A 20922-nucleotide genomic window follows, 5' to 3' on the forward strand; every position below is an offset into this window, starting at 1 on the left:
CTCATTTTGGGCGATGATCACTGAGATGGTCAGAGATCATGCCGGAGGGGGTGTATTTCTAGGGTCCGAGACTAGGATCCAGCCTAGTAGGGAATTTGATGTCTTGCTATATTGTGTGGGGCTCTTAATTAGTTGTGTGAAACATACCTCTCAACCGTACCAAATTCCTTGGCATTTACCGGTTTTGAGGTGCAAATAATGGGGTGCCACGAATTCCCAAGTGGCCGCCTGTATTTCCGAATTTCGTGGCTTTTTTTTTCTGCTAACATCATCATGTCCAGAGGTGTGCGCAATGACGTCAGCATCGTGAGCAGCCTTGCCAGCCTGTCGGAATTGGCTGAGGGCTCGAGGGGTGTGACTGACTGATTATGAGAGAGTGTGCTTGTCTGGGTAAGGAAAACTTTCTAGTCTATGTGCTGCTCCATTTATTGATGTGATGAGATCAGAGAAAAGGACCATTACTGTATATCCACTTGATGAGAAGAGGTCTGTGTCTAGGTAAAACTTCGCATTTATTGATGTGATGAGAAGTGGGCAGATCCATGTCTAGGTAAAACTTTGAATTTATTGATGAGAACCAGAATGGAGAGCAGGTCTGTTACTGCATATAGTTACTGCTGCAGTCCCATCCCATTCTTTCTTGATTACAGGACCGTTACTGTTTGTGCTGAGCATTTATTGATAAGAACTGCAGTGTGTTGAATTACTGTGTCTTAGATGTATTTGGTGATGATTTGAATTACCGGACCGTTTCCACTGCATTTATTGATGAGAACAGGTCCATAGTTAATTACTGTGTCTATATATAGTTGTTGAATTACAGAATCGAGGCATGTGTGTATGTTGGATTCTGAATGTTCCATTTGTGCTGGCTTCGGTGCCAGAGCACTAAATAACGGAAGGAATAAATTGCTTTGAGAGGCCTGCTTCCCTGAGCTGTCCAGCTCTGAATATTTCGGAGCAGGAGGACTTTTGGTGCCAAAGTGTTGCAGCCAGGTCCGGGGGGGGGGGGTCAGTATCGACTGCAAGATTATCGGACCTACCCTCGCCCCTCGGTGCTTTGGCACTGGACAGCTTAGGTCCGACTCCATTCTTGGGTGGATGGCCTGGAGGGGTTCAGGAGTCATCAGCATAGGGGAGTTTGGCTCCAGTGATGCCAGCTTTGGTCTCCTGTCGGCACTTTGCCTTTGAGAGTCTGGTGAGGGTCTTCTCTTTACCTTGGAAAGGACATCCTTGCCCCCCTCAGATCATATACATTATATATATATCTGTGTGTGTGTGTGTGTGTGTATATATATATATATATATATATATATATATATACATATATACACATACACACATATATATATGTATATATATATATATATATATATATATATATATATATATATATATATATACACACACACACACACACACACACACACACACACCACCTTTGGTTCTTAGTTCTGAGCCGCATTCTTTTATCCCTTTATCCCACTGGTACATCCAACCCATTCAAGTGCCCAGTCGGTTCCTCGGTACTCTGTTGTCACTTCAGATACCTCAACAACCAACCACCTGACAATTTCTCTTTTGGAGACATACTTGAACTCCTAAAGCAAAAAGATGTTTGGTTATCCAACACCCCATCCCATGAGGAGTCAGTGTTCTTGGAGGCTTTTGTGTCTGGCTCTGCTACATCTTGGGTGACTCTCCCAGCTGATGAGCTTATAGAACTTGTCTCGTGCCAGGCTTGGAAGGGCCAGATACTGCGAAGCCCATCCCCAAGTGCCCAGATAAAACTTTAGCCCCCAAAGAACAGAACACAGTGCAGCAAAGGGGGTCCAGATGATGCCATGGTTGTGGCAGCAACCGAGTAAGAAAGAGCTTTCAGGTAAGAGTTCATCTGTCCATCCTCCTTACAGGGTGTTTAGGTCTTTGGAAAGATTTGTTAAGTGCAATAACGCTTCAGTGACCTTTGCTTTGTCGTCATTGAATTATCTAGCACACTTACAAGATTGCGAAGAAATTTGACTATGGAGCTCTGCATATCTTTTTCCGGGTCCATGTCTGTGGAGGACAAATATAGTCTTTTCACAACTGGGCACAATTCAGTCTATAGCCAACATGTCCATGAGGTTGATATCCCCAGTGCAGAGGGTTCCTCACGGGTGGCTGGTTTGGGCATAGCCATTAGGAGACATGCTTGAATGTGCCTATGCCATTTTGTGTACCCGTTCAAGACTTCATTCACCAGTGCTCCATTTGGTGGGTCTTTCTTATTTAGTCCAAAGAAAGACCTTTTCTACCATTGGGATCCATTTTTCTACTCTTCAGAGACCCTTTTCCCGGGAATTAATGAGGAGGTAGAATGATGTGGTTCTGCAAGTCCCAGGGTACTTTCCAAGACTCCCGAAGAGAAAGTTCACTTAGAGGCAGATGGAGAAACTCTAATGGAAGAACACCACTCCCACAGCCAAGGTGGCCCACAGAACCAGGGTTTCTGGGATTCTTTCTCATACAAAACCCTAACAGCTTTCCTGAAAGGTTGCTCAATTTGCTCTGTGGATGCAGTTGAGATATTTGTCTGTGAATCTAGAAAGCCTGGGCATCCATCACAAAAGATTCCTGGGTGCAGAAAATTATATCCGGAGGTTACATCATACCATTTTCTCAAATCCCCCCTTCAAAAATGAAAAGAATCCCTGATGTTTCACACAGTCAGAGGGAGGTGGCAGAATTAGAAATAGAAAAGCTGTTCAAAAAAGTCATCCAGAAGGTCCCCACAGACCAGATAGGATCTAGAACCTACTCAAGATTCTTTTTAGTGCCAAAGAAGATGGGACATTAGACCCATCCTGGATATCAGCATCTAAACCAATGCATGAAATATTCAAGTTTCCAGATGGTCACAGTTCACTCTGTTTTGCCTCTCATGCGAAAAGAAAATTGGATGTGCTCAACAGATATTCGGGAAGCATACTATCACGTTAAAATGAACAGGGGCTACAGAAGATATCTGCACTTCCAGCTGGGAGCCAGTTAATAGGCGTTCTGAGCACTGCCCTTTGGCCTCACCACAAGCCCCCAGGGTGTTCATCAATTGCATGTCTTTTGTAACACCTCACCTGGGACTGCTGGGATTCACGATATCCTTATCTAGACAACTGTCTCATAACTGCCCCAACCAGACATCTACATCTACAAGCAAGGACCTATTTGCTCCATTTGTGTCTTCACCTAGGCATCACAGACAGTTATAGCAAATCACAGCTCACACCTAGGCTGAATCTGGAATTCATGAGTGCCTATCTAGACTTGGTCAGTCAGATATGTCTCCCTCCTCCAACAAAAATTCAGACACTCAGATCCCAGGTCAAGAAAGTGATCTCACATCATTCTCTTCCAGCACAACTAATCTTGCAAGCCTTAAGATACTTGGCACCAGCTATCACCCTAGTACTTTTAGCCAGGTTTCACATGCAAATTCTGCAGTGGACTTTTATCTGTGCAGTGGTCTACTTTTCAGCAGCCCTTATTCTCCCTAGTCAAGATCACTTGATCTTTCATATAATATCTGCTTTGCTGGCTTCATTTGGATGAAGTTTCTTCAGTGCCATCCATTTGTTCTTCCCTTGCCCATGGCAACCATGGAGACCTCCCATTTGGGGAAGGGGGGGCACTTCCTTGGAAGGGCAGTCCAAGATACACGGGCCCCAGAAGAGGCCAGGGCACATGGCGTTGTCATCAGAATGAGAGCAATCCTCCTTGCGTTGCAGGCCTTTCAAGGCGCTGTCCCTTACAGGACAATTGCTATTCAAATGAACAATGTCTGTAGTCTGGTGCATCGACAAACAAGGAGGAACCAGATATTAACCACCATGTCAAGAAGCAATAAGAGTATGGCAATGAGCGATTTCTGCTGACCGCTTTCTCATAGCAGCACATATACCAGAGAAGGCAAACATGATTGCAGACAAACTAAATAGGTCTATTCTGATACCTCATGAGTGGTCTCTCAGTGTTGAAGTGGCGGAGAGAATTTCCAATCGATGAGGCCAGCCATGCTATGACCTTTTTGCCTTTCCCTCAACAAGAAGTGCAGCAGGTACTTTGCCCTTGTCACCCCGATGGGAGAGTCACCCTAGAGATGCTCTAGTCCACGAATGACCCTCTGGTCTCCTCTCAGTTTACTCGCGTTACCTCTCATCCCCAAATTTCTACAGAAAGCACACCATTTCAAGAGCATGGTTATCCTCTTTACACCTTTTTGGCATTATCAAATTTGGTTCCCTTTCCATTCTCTTTCCTGTGGTCTCATCTTCTGCATTCACCCTGGATACTGGGCCCCAGTCCAGATCACCTGTCTTACCCAACAGGGATTACTAATCCGGATACAACAGGCCTCACGGTAATCACATGGTTTCTCCAGCTCCAGTAATTGCTAGACAGCCTAGGCTGTTCTTCCTAGTCCGTCATATTTTATTATCTTCACAAAATGTTTATGAGGAAAATTTACAGAAGTAGATGGAAGAGATTTGCTTTCTGACCCCTTAAGAGAGATTTGGACCTTTTTCTGCCCCTGTACCAGCTGTACTTGAGTTTTTAGCTTCAATTTTTAATTAAAAGGCTATTTTTTCTTTTGTTAAGGTGCAGTTGGCTACCATTTCATACTTCCATATTGGTGAAAATCAATTTTGCTTAGCTGCTTCTAGATTATGCAGAGCATTTCTCAAATGCACCTTCTTGCTTAGGCCTTCAGTAAAGCATCCAACTCCTCCTTTGGATTTAACTATCTTGCTTCAAGGTCTGACCCAAGGCCCCTTTGAAACTTCAGCCAAGACCGACTTTAAGATTTTGTCCTGGAAAACCATTTTTCTAGTTACTGTTACATCACCTAGATGAGTATCCTAACTCTAGGTTGTCACCTGCAAGCCTCCTTACCTGCATTTCCACAGTCAGGCTTTCCTTATAGACCAACTCTTCTTTTTTGCCTAAGGTAGCTTCTGAGTCTGATATCAAACAGGTTATAAACTCCCCATTTTTCTTTCCAAATTTCTCAAATAAGGGAAAGTACATGCTCCATCTTTTGGATATGCATCGACAACTTTGGTTTTATCTCCATTGAACCAAAGATTTCTGGAATACTGACCAGTTGTTTGTATCCTTCTCGCCTAACAGATTGGGCATGCCAGTTTCTAAATTTACTCTGGCCAGATGGTTAACTCATTGCTTATCTTTTGTCTGTAGTAAAAGAGGGCTGTCCTTGCCTAAGCCCCCTAGAGCTCATTCCACAAGGTCTGTGGTTGTATCTTCATCTTTTTGGTGAAGAACTTTCATAGATGACATTTGTGCAGCTGCCACTTGGTCCATTGCTCATACTTTTGTTACTCATTAGAATTTGGATTTGGTTTCTAGCAACAGAGGTTTTTTTGGGTCTGCAGTACTCCAAAATACCCTTCCATGAGGATCACTCGAGGTTCATCTAGCTGAGGACTCTGTCCCATCAGTTGAGGAATGAATGGAAATAACAACATCAGATTTTAAAAAAGTTATGTACTCAGCATAACTTTATATCTGTGTTCATTTTAATTCTTCAACTACCCACCATCCTAACCCACTTCCCTTTGCTCCTGGAGAAATCCAAGGGGTATTACTTTGGGAACTATTGTTCCTTGTTTAAGGTCTAGTTCTCTTCTTTTAATCTGTACCTTATTAATTACTTTACGATATTATCCATGCTCTACTGAGGGCAGCAAACTCAATCTGAGGTATGTTGGTAAAGGGAGGAGCTCGATAGTTGGATCCGGAAGAAGCAGTCGAGTTGGATCTGAAACCCATCAGTTGAGAAAGAATGAAACTGGACAACACAGATGTAATGTTATGGTGAGTACATAACTTTATCTTCTTTTGGTGTTTGCTACAGTAGTTTTGCGTTATATAGTGTTTGTTTGAGGCAAGTTATCAAGTTGGGGAACTGACGAGTACCATCAATGACACTAATTCTAACTATAGTGTTAAAATGTGAGCGCAGCACAAGCCAGCTAAGCCTGAGTGACACCTATTAATCCTAAGGGTCTGTTTTCTCATATATGGACATTAACTGCAGTTATTAGTTTGAAAAAAGCAACTAATTCTGCTACTTTTTCAAGCCTAATTTTCAAATGTTTTTAAAATACTGTATCATAAATGGCCACTAGCAAAAGTGGAAAAGAGCAAAGTAGTGAAAAAAAAAACAGGCTGATACTGACAGTTAAAAAGAAGGCAATTGCACTACATTTATAAGGTAATGGAGAGAGAGAGAGAACCACAGTAAAAGATCCTCTCATCATGGGGTTTTCTCTCTGCCCTTGTCAGATAACATCAGGGAGGTGAAAGCCTTAACTACAGAACAAACTCACACAGCATGGCACCCATCTTTTGGGCAGTTTTGGACAAATCAAAAAATAATAGCATCCATTTATATTGATACAGAAACAAAGTGCAATGTAAGAAAGTTCAAGACTGTGGTTCTCAATGTATCTGCTTTTCTGTAGCAGGAATAGGTCAGTTGTGCACTTCTGCAACTTTTTTTTAGATTTGAGTTTCACAGTCCGTTTGACTCAATTACTCTAAATAGCAGACTACTGCAAAGCCTAATTCCAGCAATTGCTAGGTTAGCTGTCATTCCAGCTTGGCACAAAGAATTCAGAAAGGCTTTAACTTTTAGGAGGATGACTTTCCCAAACTTTGGGAAATATTACAGCGTCATCCAGGTGGGCTGCAGAATATTTGTCATGATATCTTAGGATCTTGTACATTAGCCTCTGGAATGCTGTGGCAACTCAAACACAGGACTCTGTAGTGGAGGAGTCTACCAGTTGTAGAGAATGCCATTCTTTCCTTATTGGAGTTTGCCGTTACCCTTTGATTAGATCTGTAGAGGACAGAAACCTAGCTTTGCTTATTTTTTCAATTAATCCACTTGGAGCATGAAATATATAAATCAAAATTAGAGATTCTACTTAATTTTCTAATGTTTATACAGAGTTCTTATTGACCAGTCTGGCTTGAAATCTAGTACAATGAGACTGTTCCATTCACTTTGTGATTCTTCTGTGATCCCAAGTTTAAGCATTTTCTGTACCTTTTTCCCTGAAACATTGTGATTGAGGTATCCACAGTGGTTACAAATGGAGATTTTTGCTAGGCATTGTTCCATTTCTGTATTGTGCTGGAATATTCCTTTACTATTGAAGACAAATTATTTTCTTTTTGTTTTGAAATATGGAAAATGTCTTCATTGTTTTATCAGAACATGCTGTAGGGAGTCTTAACACTCCCTTCAGACATACTACAGAAACTCCTCATCCTCTCCATAGTTTCAGAACATGCATATGGCATAACTGCTCTGTTTTTTCTTTTTCCTAGTTGTCTTACCATATAATTTAATTACTTTTTTATTGTTTCAGAAGCTTGTTTTGGCAGAGTGTACTAACAAATATTTTATCCCCAAGTTTGAATTCTCTGATTCAAGAATTTCCTTTATATGCTGTCTGTTATGCCTGTGTTGTCTGTATATGTTCTCTTACTATGGAGAATAGAATCCTTAACCTTTCCTGCAACTTTGAGAAAAACACTGTTACACTTTTAAAATAGTGTTTCCCCTCCCATGTTTTTTTCTGTACCAAGTTTCCTTGGGAGTGGCTGTAATACAGCAGTGCAGATGGTGTCATTCCAGTTGAGTCTTGGAGTACTTCTGCTAGAGTAAAGGGCAAATGGCAGCAGTTAATCCCAGCTTTTTGTGTCTCACCTACACCTTTCATTTCTTTCGTTAATCTTCTATAATGTGGATTATTATTAAAAACATTCAACCATACCTCTCAACTCTGATGAGTTTGTCAGAATGTCTAGATTTTTGCCATATGTTTTAGGTCTGTTCCTCATAACTTCTATGGTTTTCCAGCAACTCATTAAGGATTGAAGTCAGTAAGTGATATACATTTGAGTTTGAGACTTAAGTTCCTCCAGAAAATGCATGATAATGCAAAACCTGTTATACTAGCACCTTTCTAAGTTTATAAGAGAAATTTTAAAACCTGCCCCTGTTTTGTGGCCTTTGTCTCCCCATTATGTTGTGTTTTGTCCAGAGGTTGATATGTATTCATTCAACTAGCTTACCTGTCTGAAGATGGTATACTGTGTTTTTTTTTTTTTTTTTAAGCTGTTTTCACTTTAAAAAAAATTGCAGAGTTTACGCATGAATGGGGTTCCTTGGTTGAGAATTGCTGAGGGTATTCCTGTCCTTAAAAAAACAGTGCCCTTTCTTTTGATATCGTCTTTACATTGACCTAAAATTATTTATTTTTTATTTTTTTTTGGGGTACAGCTTCATGAAATTTTGTTGCATAATTAGTAATTATTAGCATACATGTATTGCCCTCACTTAATTTTACAGGTGGGCCCACAATATCCATTACTGTGTGTTCAAATGGGTTATCTCCAATGAGTAAGAGTATTAAAAGGCCCTTAAATACTGGGTCGGGTGCTGTCTTTTGATAATTTGGATAAGCAGAAAAGTTTATTTTGTTCCTTAGTACCAGACCAGTGAAATGTATCCCAAACTGTGGCTTATGTTTATTCTATTCCTAAATTACCACCCAAAATGTGGTTGTGTGCCAACTTCTTCAGTGTTAGTGGTCTAAGAGGTCCTGGAATTAGCAACTATCTATGTAGCTGCTCTCTGTCTTTGGTTACCCTGTAGAGCAGATCATGTCTTACTGCAGTAGGGGCTTGTTGCACTGTTCTTTTCTTTTAGTTTCCTCATCAACTCTCTCTCTATGTTGTCTTTTGATCTGCTTAGGGTATTGCGTTTCTGTTGAGACACCTTAAAATATGTATGCCTATCTAATGGTCAGCCAGGTCATCATTACTTTAGTCAGTGTTCTGAAATGAAGTAGCGGCCCCAACCTCTTTCCCTGGAAATACACGTAAAGGTTTTCATCGTCATTTAGTTTGTCCGTTAAAAAGGCAGTTTGTAAAAATAACTTACTTTGACCAGGCATACTGGTGGTTTCCCATTCTTTTCTTATTTTGCCTACCCTTAGAGTTCTGGGTCTACATCTAACTGGGTGCCTGCTTTGGTGTTGCAGGAAGAAGCTTAGAACTATGCTCAGGTTCCCCTTTCCCTTTTTATTCAGTACAAGATTCGTATGTTTCTTGATCAGTTTCAGTACTTCACCCTAGTATATGTATTGTTTAACTATAGGCTGTTCTGTGCAACTTTCCACACTGTCTCTCACTACTTTCAAATCTGAAGACTCTTCTCTGTCAGTCTCTGCACTGATTTATTATTTTTACAAGACTCAAGATTTATGTAATCCTTCCATCCAGAGCCATATATTAGCTCCTTTTGCGTCTTCTAGCTCTACATGCACTTCCTTATTGTCGCTGTGTTTTCATAGCAGCATACTAGGTTGAATGCTGCATAACTTCAGTAGCTCTTTAACTCTGCAACTCTGCAAAGTTGTGGACTATTATGTCATGTGGTAAGTTTGGCATTAAGCTTACTGGGTGTAATTCTTTCCCTTGGAGAGTCTGTATTGCTACTTGTGCTATAGGATGTTCACTTCTGTCTGTATGTGCACACATCACTTCATTTTTTTTCTGCTTGATGGTTGTTTTATGCTTGCAGGCAAATTGTGTCGTAACTAATTGAATTGTGCTGCCTGAGTCCTGCAATCCCCTTATTTGTTTTCCCCTCAGCCACAATATTATAGTTGACTAGTTCCGTAGCATCACAGTGGCAGAAAATAAATCCCACACCTGTGGTACTTGAAATTTCAGCATTATCACATTCCACAGATTCACTTTTCGTAGATATGCTTTTAGTTACCATTTGTTAGCCAGTATTAACATTTTTACAGGCACAGTAATGTCAGTAACTGCAGTACTTGGCTATATGCCCTATTTTAGAACTTCCAAAATTAATTCAGGTGGTGACATATTTAGTTGAAGGCTTGTTTTTTTTGTGTCTTTCGGCTTTTCCCAGTTAGGGGTCGCCACAGCGGAACTCCGGTCCGCTAATGATTGGTAGTTGATTTTTACGTGCCGAGTTACCAGCCCTGATCCACAACCTTCAACGAAGGTACGCCCATTCACGCATGTCTCCACGCAGAAGACGCTCTAGCTGAGAATCGAACTGGACAGCGTTTTACTGTGAGGCGACAATGCTACCGCAGCACCACCACCCGCGGCTTGTTGAGGCGAGTCCTTAATGTTTGCACTTTTAGCTGTAAATATTCCACTAAAATAGCTAGCTGCGCAGAGGACGTAGGATCTGGAATACCTACATTCTTAAATTAGTTAGTACCCTTTTAAACATGTCTATTGCCAGTATTGATAACATTTTGAAATATCTGTGCCCACTTTAGCTAGTCCCATAATTCTGAGATTGGCCAAAAAAACGGACTTGCATATACTAAGTCTGAGAAGGCCATCTGTTGGAGTATTCTGTTTTCTCTAATGTATAGAAATCTTGAAGCTCGTATGTATAAGTTTGGGAGGGGACTTGTCACCCACATCAGTGGATGCAGGGGGATCTAACCTCTTGCAAAAAAAAAAAATAAAAAGTTTAAAGAAGAGTAATGTTTCATATTGCAATAATTACTTCCAGCATTTTCTGAATGAAGAAAACCCCACAAAAGCTGTACTGCCCCACACACAGCCTACAGTGAAAGAGGAAGAAGAGTTCACCCTAGAAGAAGAAAGAACAGCACTGAGGAAAAGAGCGTCATAGAAAGTAACAGACTCAGATGAGGTCACAGCAGATATAATCAAGGCATTGGGTGAGCCAGGAGAAATGGCTCCAGAGGGTACTCATAGCAATATGGATAGAAAGGAAGATGGAAGATCAGCAGTTCAGATTTAGATCAGGGTGCAGCACAACCTATCCAGTGTTTGCAGTTAGATGGATAGTTGAGAAGAAGCAAGAAATGAGGAAAAAGTCCAACTGGACATTCTTAGACTTGGAGAAAGCAATTGACAGGATCCCAGGAAAGCTGATTGGAAGTCTCTGAACCATTGATAGAATTAGTGCAGGCTATTTACAAGGACCCCATAACACAAGTATGAACAGTGCTCAGACTCTCAAAAGGGTTCCCAGTGGGAGAGAGTATGCAATCAGAGTTCAGCTCCCAAATCACTACTGTTCATGCTATTGGTGACTACATTAACAAACAGGTCAAAAGGGGACAGATCAACAAAACTACTGTATGCAGATGATGTGGCATTATACAAGTAGACTCTAAATACGAACACAGCAAATGATAGGGGAATTGAAAGCAAAACTTGAAGGAACATGGGCTGAAACTGAGTAGAGATAAGATAGATGCCATGGCAGCAATTTGGAAAATCAAAATAAGCTGGAAATTGGGATACAAGGAAAAATATTAGAACAGGTTAACAACTTGAAATATTTAAGATGGGTGTTTGATGAAGAAGGGGCTCTGAATGAGGAGGTCAAAGCTAGAAAACTGCCAGGTGTAGTGTGTGACAGAAGAATACCAAATAAGTTGAAAAGTGTATTTAAAAGTGATGCGACCAGTACTTCTGTATGGTATGGTGTAGAAATCTGAGCAGTGAAGGCAGAGCATTTGAGGAAGCTAGATATGATGGAGACAAACTTGCTGAGATGGGTGATAGGGTGCACACTGTGGGACAGAAAAAGAAATGATGACATCAGAGCATAAACCCAAGTTGCTCCAACGGAAGAGAAGGTCAAAAAGAACAATTTAGGATGGTTTAAGCACATGTGCAGGAATACAGTAGGTAATCTGGTAAAAAAGATGTGTCAGACAGAGAAAAGGCAGGAGGAAATAAGGGCATCCAGTAAAGAAATGGATGGATTGTTTGTGAAAGACCTGTGGCAGTCAGGCTTGAATGTTGAAGGTATGAGACTGACATTGAATTTGAGAGAAATGACAATAGTTGACATAACACCCCTGACCCTATGTAGAAAATGAAAAAAATGGGGGTTAATGATGAATGTTTTGGGATGCTTGGGGGCTTTAATAGAGCACTTTTGACATTATTTTCCATTGTCTGATGATTTCAGGTAATTGTGATTCATTGAAATGAGTGTTCTACCAGTTAGTCTCAGTACATTTTAATTCTACCAAATCCATCCATTGTATATTTTTATGTAAACCAAACTTGTGTGTGTATAAATGTACATTATACACACACACACACATATTTTTTATCATAGTGAGATTTCAAAATATTATCATTTTTTTTCTTGACAGTATATTTGAAAGGATAAAACCTGTGTTTATCTCTTTCTGCAACCATTCAGGCCATAGCATTATTTTCCCTTTAGACTTGTAACTAGTTTGAAGAACTGGAAATCTAAGTGTTTATTCCAGAATCAGTACTAAAGGTAAGCTGTGTGTTCACTGTGATTTAGCAGGTTTCGCCTGTTGCATTTGTAGCTATAAATCCTTGATTATGATTCCTTTAATTACAGACTTGCAGCTAACTTTTGAAGAAAAATCTTTAAACGTATAAGAATTAAACATCATTTTTATATTCAAGTTCTGTTAATCAACCATTTAGTGTGGAGGATGTTAATCTGAAAAGCTCTCAGCCATTATGCTTCATCTGCCTATTGCTTGTTCTAATCATATCCTCTTACTTCAGCATTTCAGTATGATGCTGAGAAAATTATGGTGGTGATGATGATGATGATGCAAAGATCCATTGTCAAAAAACAAAGCAGATAAGGTTTGAGGGTAAGGGGGTTGGCTGTTTTCCTTTATTAATCTCTAAGGAATTGTGGTGTAAATCCAGGCACTGGGAATAAAAGCATAGTGTGAACTGTATTAATTGATGCTGAAAACTATTTCGCTTGGATTTGTGCTAATGAAATGATTGCTTTAATCAAGAACGTAGTATCTTAGAACTTGCCAAAAATAAATTTTTCTCTGCACCTCTACTTTCTCTTTCTTAGTAATCAGATGCAAGTTTGAATATTGTCCAACAATTCTGATCTAGCAAATGCTTGGCATTTGGTGTAGGGGTACTGTAGCAGTTCTTTTGATGAATCTGTTTCTGTTTTATTCAATTAATATACATAACATTTGCTGTTTGCAGGCTACCTGTGAGAGAGGTTTTGCAGCTATGGAGGAAACGCATCATAAAGTGATTGAAGATCTTCAGCGGCAGCATCAACGGGAACTGGAGAAACTAAGGGAGGAGATGGACAGGTTATTGGCTGAGGAAACAGCTGCTACAATTTCTGGTAAAGCAGAGCTGAAGCTTTCTTGCCTGCTAAATGAGGGTATTAGAGTCTGGGTTAAAATAAAGGCTGTATCAGTGACCATGGTTGCTTCTGTTAGATTTTTGTATTAGATTAAGAATACGCAGAAAGCTGCTGTTTAAATGTGAATGAATTTCACCTGTGACTTTGTGTACTTTTGCAGATCTGTTTGATGATCTCAATTCCCACTGTACATATAAATGCATACTACTAATCATTCTTGCACGCAGTTGCAAGTGCTTATATGTTATTTTAGATTTTTTTTTTGCGGGGGGGGGGGGGTCAATTCAGGAAATCCTTTTTCAGTCTTTTGCTACATTGGGATCTTAATGTACAGTCTTGCTTTTCCATGCCAGAACAAAAGATGATAGAATACCTAATCATTAGTCTGCGACTTCCTGAGTCTGGATCACCATTCAGTTGTGATATGACGGCTTTTGCATTTTTTATATCAGTTTATTTATGAACCTATACCACAACTCCAGTGTGGGCTTCCTTTTTGACATGCATGTTAACTGCAGCTGAATATGAGGTCCTGGCAGGAACGACTAGACAGCAGGGTATGTTAGATTACCTTTCTAAAGACAGTATTTAGAGTGGTATAGGGCTTACCCCATCCAGTTTTAGGTGACCAGCTTCCTTTACCACACTAAGGCTGCAGTGCAGTAAAATGAGTATTTATTTTTTCTTTTCAAGGCAGCAACCTTTGAGTCTGGAATTCATCATTTCAGTTTTGAGTTCCTTTACTTAAACATGGCTGTTTTCATCCTTGGTTTGTAATTTAGTTGTTGGAAGTATGAGCAGAACAAATTGCAGTTTGGTAGTTTCATTTTTAATTTTTAGCTATACGGTGAAAACTGCATCTTTTGCTGTGACATACTAAGCCTGTCCTTTCCACATTTTTTAAAATTATATTACTGGCCTTTTAAAATTTATATTCTCTTAGTGTCTTTAGTGCTAGGACTCTTGAAAAAATATAACTGCATTATGGTATTCCAAATTTCACATGCTGTGTTAATGGTGATTATTGTGCTGGCAAACCCATAATTTTAAAAGTGATGATGCATTATGTGATTTATTTTGGTTCCCTTTCACTCAGCAAGAGTTTCCTTACCATTTGCCTGTTTTAATCTGTTCTTTTCTCATTCACTGTTTTAAGATATAGGATGAGATCAGAGTGTTAAGATTCTGAGTATAGTCACACTGTATGAACTATTTTCTTTTGTCTCTTCCTTTAAATGTTGATGAATAGAGAAGTTTTAACACAGGTAGATGCGTACTCATGCTCATTAACTCACATGGACATTTATATGCGTCTTTTTGAACTCTGTGTTTGTGCCTGCTGCAGCACATCTGCCCTCCATAGTGGATTGTCAGGGATTACAACCTTTGCTTAGCTAGATGGCAGATAATGTAAAATTAGATTTGATTTGCTTTGCTTGGCTCATTTGCTGTACATAATAAAGTACTTACTTTTCTTTAACAGTTATAAAAATATCTTCTCTCACAAGGCTTGTGTTTTATATTATTTTATAATAAAGTCTTATGAAATCCATTGGATTCTTGTGAGCCAAGATTTTTTTGTATCTTGTTGAAGTATTCCTCTGTCTCATGAGTTAACGCAGTTTGCTGCTTAGTTTGGACTGTTTTCTGCAACAATTCCCATGTTATTTGAATAGATGTAAAACCCACTCGCAAAAACTATATTGCAGTACCCTTGAAATCACAGTTTATAAGGCTCAATTATTTAGTAAAGGAAGTCATAAAGTCCCTGAAGAGAGGGGTATCTGGAGTCCTGCCGTAGTGTTTAGGGGATCCACAGTGGTTAAGGTATGTGGTACTTGTTTCATTCTTTGCAGATAATAGAATATTACTGGCACTGAATAACAGCTGTGGCAGTTTGACTGTCAGGACAGGAGTGTGTAACAAAATGAAGAAGTGGTAAACCAGTAAGCTGTTTAAGGGGCCTTAGAATGTCGTAGGTGGTGCAAACAGATATTTTGCTAGAAATTGACATTTAGTATTTTTACAGTATTGCTTTAATGTTTACCTACTCTTGGTGTGATAGAAATCTAAACCTTTAAGCATGCAGCTGTTTTTCCTCTATCCATAATCATTTTCTTACAGCTATTGAAGCAATGAAGAATGCCCACCGAGAAGAGTTAGAACGTGAACTAGAGAGAAGTCAGCGATCACAAATCAGCAGTATTAATTCAGACATCGAGGCTCTTGGAAAACAGTATCAGTGAGTATTCTTTGGGTTCTTTTCATTTTAATTTTTTTTTTTTTTGTTCTTTATTTGAGAGGTTCCAAATGAGGATTGTTACAGAAGTGATAGTAGAGGAAACCGTGAAAGATTGCAGTTTGTATAGGACCTTAGGAAATAAGGCTACTGAGTCTTGCAGACATTTAAACCTTACCAGTACCCACCCTCAGAATGAATGCTGTGTCTTAAGGGAGGTTAGCCAGGGGTAAGTTTCTGAATACCTATCCATTTTTTCAGTTCCCATTTGAAAGAAGCTAATTTATCACACTGCGTAATTTGCAGTGAGAGTCTATTCCAGAGGTGGGAAAGACGCTATGTAATGAACCTCTCTCTCCACCTTGTTTAATTTATGTGCTGGTAAAGATTTAGAACACTTGTTAATTTGTTGATAAAAGCAAACGAAACAGTACACCAGCATCTGCTAAAAGTTAGTTCTGAACACAACAGTAAATTATATAAATGATATATAGTCCAAATACCACAATCAGGAACATACACTTTAATTAAAACAAGATTAAAAACAAGAGAGATGAACACTTTTGTGTTATATTAAACGCTTCTTCAGATCTGTTTAAAACATAATTGCCTTACTCATTTAAAATGCTAATAACCAGTCATCATCATCGAAACATCAAAAAGACACAAGTCGCAAGCTCCAATAAGGCAAACCAGGATAAAGTTTTCACATCAATTTATTTGGTACCTCGGCTTTTCACCTACAAGGAATATTCTCATTCAAGTACACCCTTCCTTTATACCCCTAACAATTAAGTTAAACCAATTACAGTGAATACAGTTAAACCTAGATAACCTTATTAAAGGTAACATACATTTTTCTTTTTCCTTTGTAACACTCCGTAACACATTTTTTTCACAGTGCAATATATTGTTTCCTACATTCAACATGGTATGGAACATTAATAGCAGTCTAACTTTATAATTACTTTTGTATGTAAAGAAGGTGTTTTGAATGTAGGAAACAATATATTGCACTGTGAAAAAAATGTGTTATGGAGTGTTACAAAGAAAAAAGAAAAATGTATGTGTTACCTTTAATAAGGCTGTCTAGGTTTAATTGTATTTACTGTAATTGGTTTAACTTCATTGTTAGGGGTATAAAGGAAGGGTGTACCTGAATGTGAATATTCCTTGTAGGTGAAAAGCCGAGGTACCAAATAAATTGACGTGAAACCTTTATCCTGGTTTGTCTTATTGGAGCTTGCTACTTGTATTTTTTTGATGTATAGTGAAGTGAAGGTGAAAAGTGGCTGTTTTCTTGTGTTTATTGTGGTTATGGAGCTAGCTTCCATGGCTGACTTTCCACCCCCCTAAGAAGGATGGAAGAAATGGGGATTGCTGGAGGTGTTCTGGTCTCTGATTTTCTTCATGAAAGAGAGCTAAAACTATCGAAGGACGACCTGTGGGGACCTGGTAAAGATGATTGTTGTATGGACAGTTTTGTTCAGCTTGAACGCCTGCTATTGACAGAGGTGACTTGTGTTTTATGATGATAAATTGCTTGAGAAGTATATCTTCCTAAATATAACCCCCTAGGGGCTTACATATTTACCATTTACCTGCTGGTGAATTTGTAGAGGAGGAGAATGACTTATTGCTTGAATGGAGAGAGGCTTCTCTCAAATGTTCTATAACTTGGTTGCAGATTTTGGTGAAGTGTAGTTTGTGACTGATTGACAAGCTGATCGGGCAAATAACTGAATTAGAGAATTCTCTACTTAGTGATTTCTCTGAGCCTAGATACAGAGAAATCATGGTGGAGATAAAGAAATGTTTTCAGGATGTCCAGGGGTCCAGGGAAATATAGTGTGGGAAGCAATAGCCATTGAATTGTTATGGCTAGGCTTGTATAGGCCCTAGGGCTAATAGTCTAGTACCAACCTATGTTGAAAAAAAAATGTTTTGGATAAAAAAAAAGAAAACATTTGAATGAGATATAGGTGATTTAAAAAATAATGCAGCTTATTCAGTTAAATCTAAAAAGCGATTGGGGAAACAGAAGAAACGAGGTGGGATTTCCTATGGGAGTAGGTCCCGTGATTCATCCTTCTCGTCGGCAGAAACAGGTTTCAGCAGTAAAAAAAAAAAATGTATCTTTTGAAGAGGTATGCTTGGGGGAGACGAGCAATGAAGCAAAAAACGCAGGAACACAATCCCCCAAACTGCGACAAACAAGAAGCTTCAAACGAGAGAGAAACGGAACAGGGGGGATACAACAACAGTTGCGGCAGCAGCAGAACAAAGTAAGAAAAGGAAATGACCTGTATTTAGAGACTGTTAACCTGGCAAAAAGAGCTCATAGTACTAATGCTCTGGTGGACAATAATATTGATTTCAATACTGATGTATCCTCTGAGAGTTATTCTGTTGTGAATGACGGTGAACTGTTGAAATTAAATAATTATGGATGTTATGTGATCCTATCTCGCCTACATTCTGACTGATGGGTTCGGAGCCGATCCCTCGGCTCCGACTCGGCACGCTTATGCCAAAGAGCGAAGTCTCTTATTGGCTGAGCTTACTATATCCCAGGATGCACCACTACCAGTCCCCCAGATCTCGTTTGCCGCTAACCTACGAAGACGTGGTCTCGAGCTGGCTGAGCTGAGTAGTTATTTTAACTAACTTTTTCTGTCAGTTTTTTGCTGTTTTTGTCTCAAAAAGCTGTTTTAACGGCTATTCTTCTCATTGTTGTGTGATTGGTTGGATTTGTTGAAGACTTTTGTTGTGTGATTGGGTTGAGTTTGGTAGGCCCCCTTCATCTAGGGCCTTCCCGGTCAGTCAACCCTCCTATAACTCACATATAGAGCAAAGGCTTTAAATATTTTTGTAGCTCTGTTTGTTCTTACAGGGTTTTCAAAGTTCCCTGTCATTTGCGCTTTTAAGCGATAACTGTAGTCATCAGTAGGTCAGTAATTGTATTTTTCCTGTCAGATTACTGAAATTCTCTTTCCATAATGTCTCAGAATCCTAGGCCTTCGGGCTTTAAAAAATGTACAAAATGTAGTTTCAAAATGTCCATCACGGACGATCACTCACTCTGTGTGTATTGTTTAGGTGCAAAACACTTACAGGAGTCATGCAGCATATGTCACGCTTTTTCCTCAAGGGTCCTCCAGGAGAGGAAAAATAAATTGATTCTTAAGGGGTTAATTAAACCTTCTTTTGAAGAAGCCTTGGCATCCTCTCCTTCTCCGGCTAAAAAGAAAAGGGCGTCGGTTCCGACCAGTCCGTCGGATCCGACCGCTAAGAGACATAGGCAGGCCTCTCCTTCGGCTCCAAGGACTTCGGAGCCGAGGTCGGAACGGTCTGCCTCGATGCCACCAGTATCGACTCCTCTGGCTTTGGAGCCGATGGCTGGGGCATCGAGAGGCGGGTCACCTTCGTCGGCTCCACTGGTCTCGGAGCCGACAAGGGTTGCCCGCTCAGACACTTCCTCCTCGGCGCCGAAGTCCACCTCGGCACCGATGGAATCTGGTGTGTGTATTCCTTCGGCGCCGATAGTCATCGAGTCACCTCGGAGCCGGTCCCCTAGTCCTTTGGGGCCGTTGGAGAGGCCGTCTCGAACCCGTTCTGTTTCCTCTCGGTCTTCGAGGATGTCAGATTCTGATATAGACAGGGTGCTCCAAAGACTGTTCCAGTCCCCAGTCTTCCAGAAATTTGTTTCGGTTCCGACCCAGTTGGCTTCGGAGCCGATGACCCTGGCCCACCCCATTGCCATTCCTCCTCCAACTGCTTCGGCTCCGTCGGAGCAGGTGCTGTTGGAGCCGGTGGAGATCTTAGGGTCGGTTCCGACCCTTACTCCAACCCGGGCCTTCGGGTCCGAGTTTGGTACGCGGACTTCTTCGGCTGGACCCGGGGGTGATGTTTGGGACCTATGCTTCGGTTCGAGCCTCCCCTCGGTGCTTCGCTGCGGGACTTCCGTCGGCTATCACGGCTCGGGGACCGGACACTCCCAGGATTCTGGGGTCCGGCTTTCAGAGCCATGAGGAGTGCCTTGGCCAAGTCCTCTTGGTCATCTCTCCGGCTTTACCGGCACCTTCCTGGGCGTGGAGACTGGGTCTTTGGCAGTTCCCCTGTCCGTAGTCAGCGGAGCCCGGGGCCTGAGGTTACCCCATTGGGGTTCCCTCCTCCTGAGGGTTCTTGAGTTGTCTTCGGAGGAACCCCAAGGAAGAGATCGTGCAAGAGGAAGCACGTGGACTCCCGAGTCTATTACATCAGACACTGATCTTGATGATGCAGAGGGGTCCCGAAGTCGTCCTCGGATGATGTGTCATTTGCAGACATCTTAGAGATCCTCAAACAACGAGGCGGCTGGATATCCAAACCCCTCTGCTGATGAGTCAGTGCTCCTCAAGGCCTTTGGGGCTCAGCCCTCCGCCTCCTGGGTGTCTCCGCCCTTGACGAGCTTCTGGATTTAGTTTGTCGAAGGGCGTGGGAACACCCAGATACCGTGGAACCAGTCCTTCTCGTCGAAATACATTTTTGTCTGCTCCCCGAGAAGGAGTTCCTCACTAAAGGCGTGGCTGTAGATGCCATGGTGGTGGCATCTGCTACACAACAGGGCGTGGCAGAGGCTTCAACGTCCGTCCATCCTCCTAATAAGGAGTCTAGGAGTATGGACAGGTACGTGAAGCGCACCCTGACTTCAGCGGCCTTTACTTTAAGGTCTCTGAATTATTTGGCACATTTTACCAGGCTTCAGAGGGATCTGGTCAAGGAGTTGTCAGATTCCCTCTCGGGTAACCTACCTGAGCAGCTAGCCCAGTCGGTTAGCTCTCAGTTGGCTATCCTTACGTCAATTTCTAACTCGTCCATGAGGCTCATTTCCTATGCGGCCGAAGGCGGGTAGAGCGGCAGGCACAGGCGTGGCTCTCGTGAGACAAGCCTGGCTCCGCTTGTGTCAGTTCTTGGAGGCCTTCAAGTCTTCCTTCGCGACGCTCCCTTTGATGGGTCCTCATTGTTTGGACCCAAGGTTAAAGACACCCTTACCGCTGTGAGCAAGAGGGAAAAACTTTATCTGCCGTAGCTGCCCGTTATTCCACTCCCTTTCGGCCTTACCCCATGGCTAACCTAGGGGGGAAAATCTGGTTCCAAATCTCGTAAGTTTTTCTCCCAACAGCAGGAAGATTCCCCTTCCAGAGGCAGAGGGCGGGAAATTTTTCAGGAGACTCCGTCCCAGAGGCGGCAGAGGGCCCCGCAATTCTGGAGACCGTGAGTCCTTTCGTGGCTCTTCAGCCTCCCACACGTCATGAGGGATTGCCCGGCTGTGCTGCTCCGGAGCCAGTCGGGTGTCGTTTTGCCAAGCACCTAAAAGCCTGGGAGTCAATCACTCAGGACAGATGGGTGCTTC

At 41.3% G+C, this 20922-nt stretch overlaps 1 protein-coding gene across 9 annotated transcripts in view; it reads left to right on the forward strand.

Moving 5' to 3' along the window:
- LOC122816469 (myosin phosphatase Rho interacting protein) overlaps window positions 1-20922 on the forward strand; it is a 3136467-nt gene that overhangs the window by 2705357 nt on the left and 410188 nt on the right. For all 9 annotated transcript variants that reach the window (XM_044089284.1, XM_044089283.1, XM_044089288.1 and 6 more), the window contains 2 exons: window positions 13120-13267; window positions 15413-15530. In XM_044089284.1, the coding sequence (XP_043945219.1) occupies window positions 13120-13267; window positions 15413-15530 (266 nt within the window). The remainder of the gene's footprint in view (window positions 1-13119; window positions 13268-15412; window positions 15531-20922) is intronic.

The sequence above is a fragment of the Protopterus annectens genome, chromosome 12.part0, assembly GCF_019279795.1.
Source record: "Protopterus annectens isolate FY-2018-M chromosome 12.part0, PAN1.0, whole genome shotgun sequence".
Taxonomy (NCBI): domain Eukaryota; kingdom Metazoa; phylum Chordata; order Ceratodontiformes; family Protopteridae; genus Protopterus; species Protopterus annectens.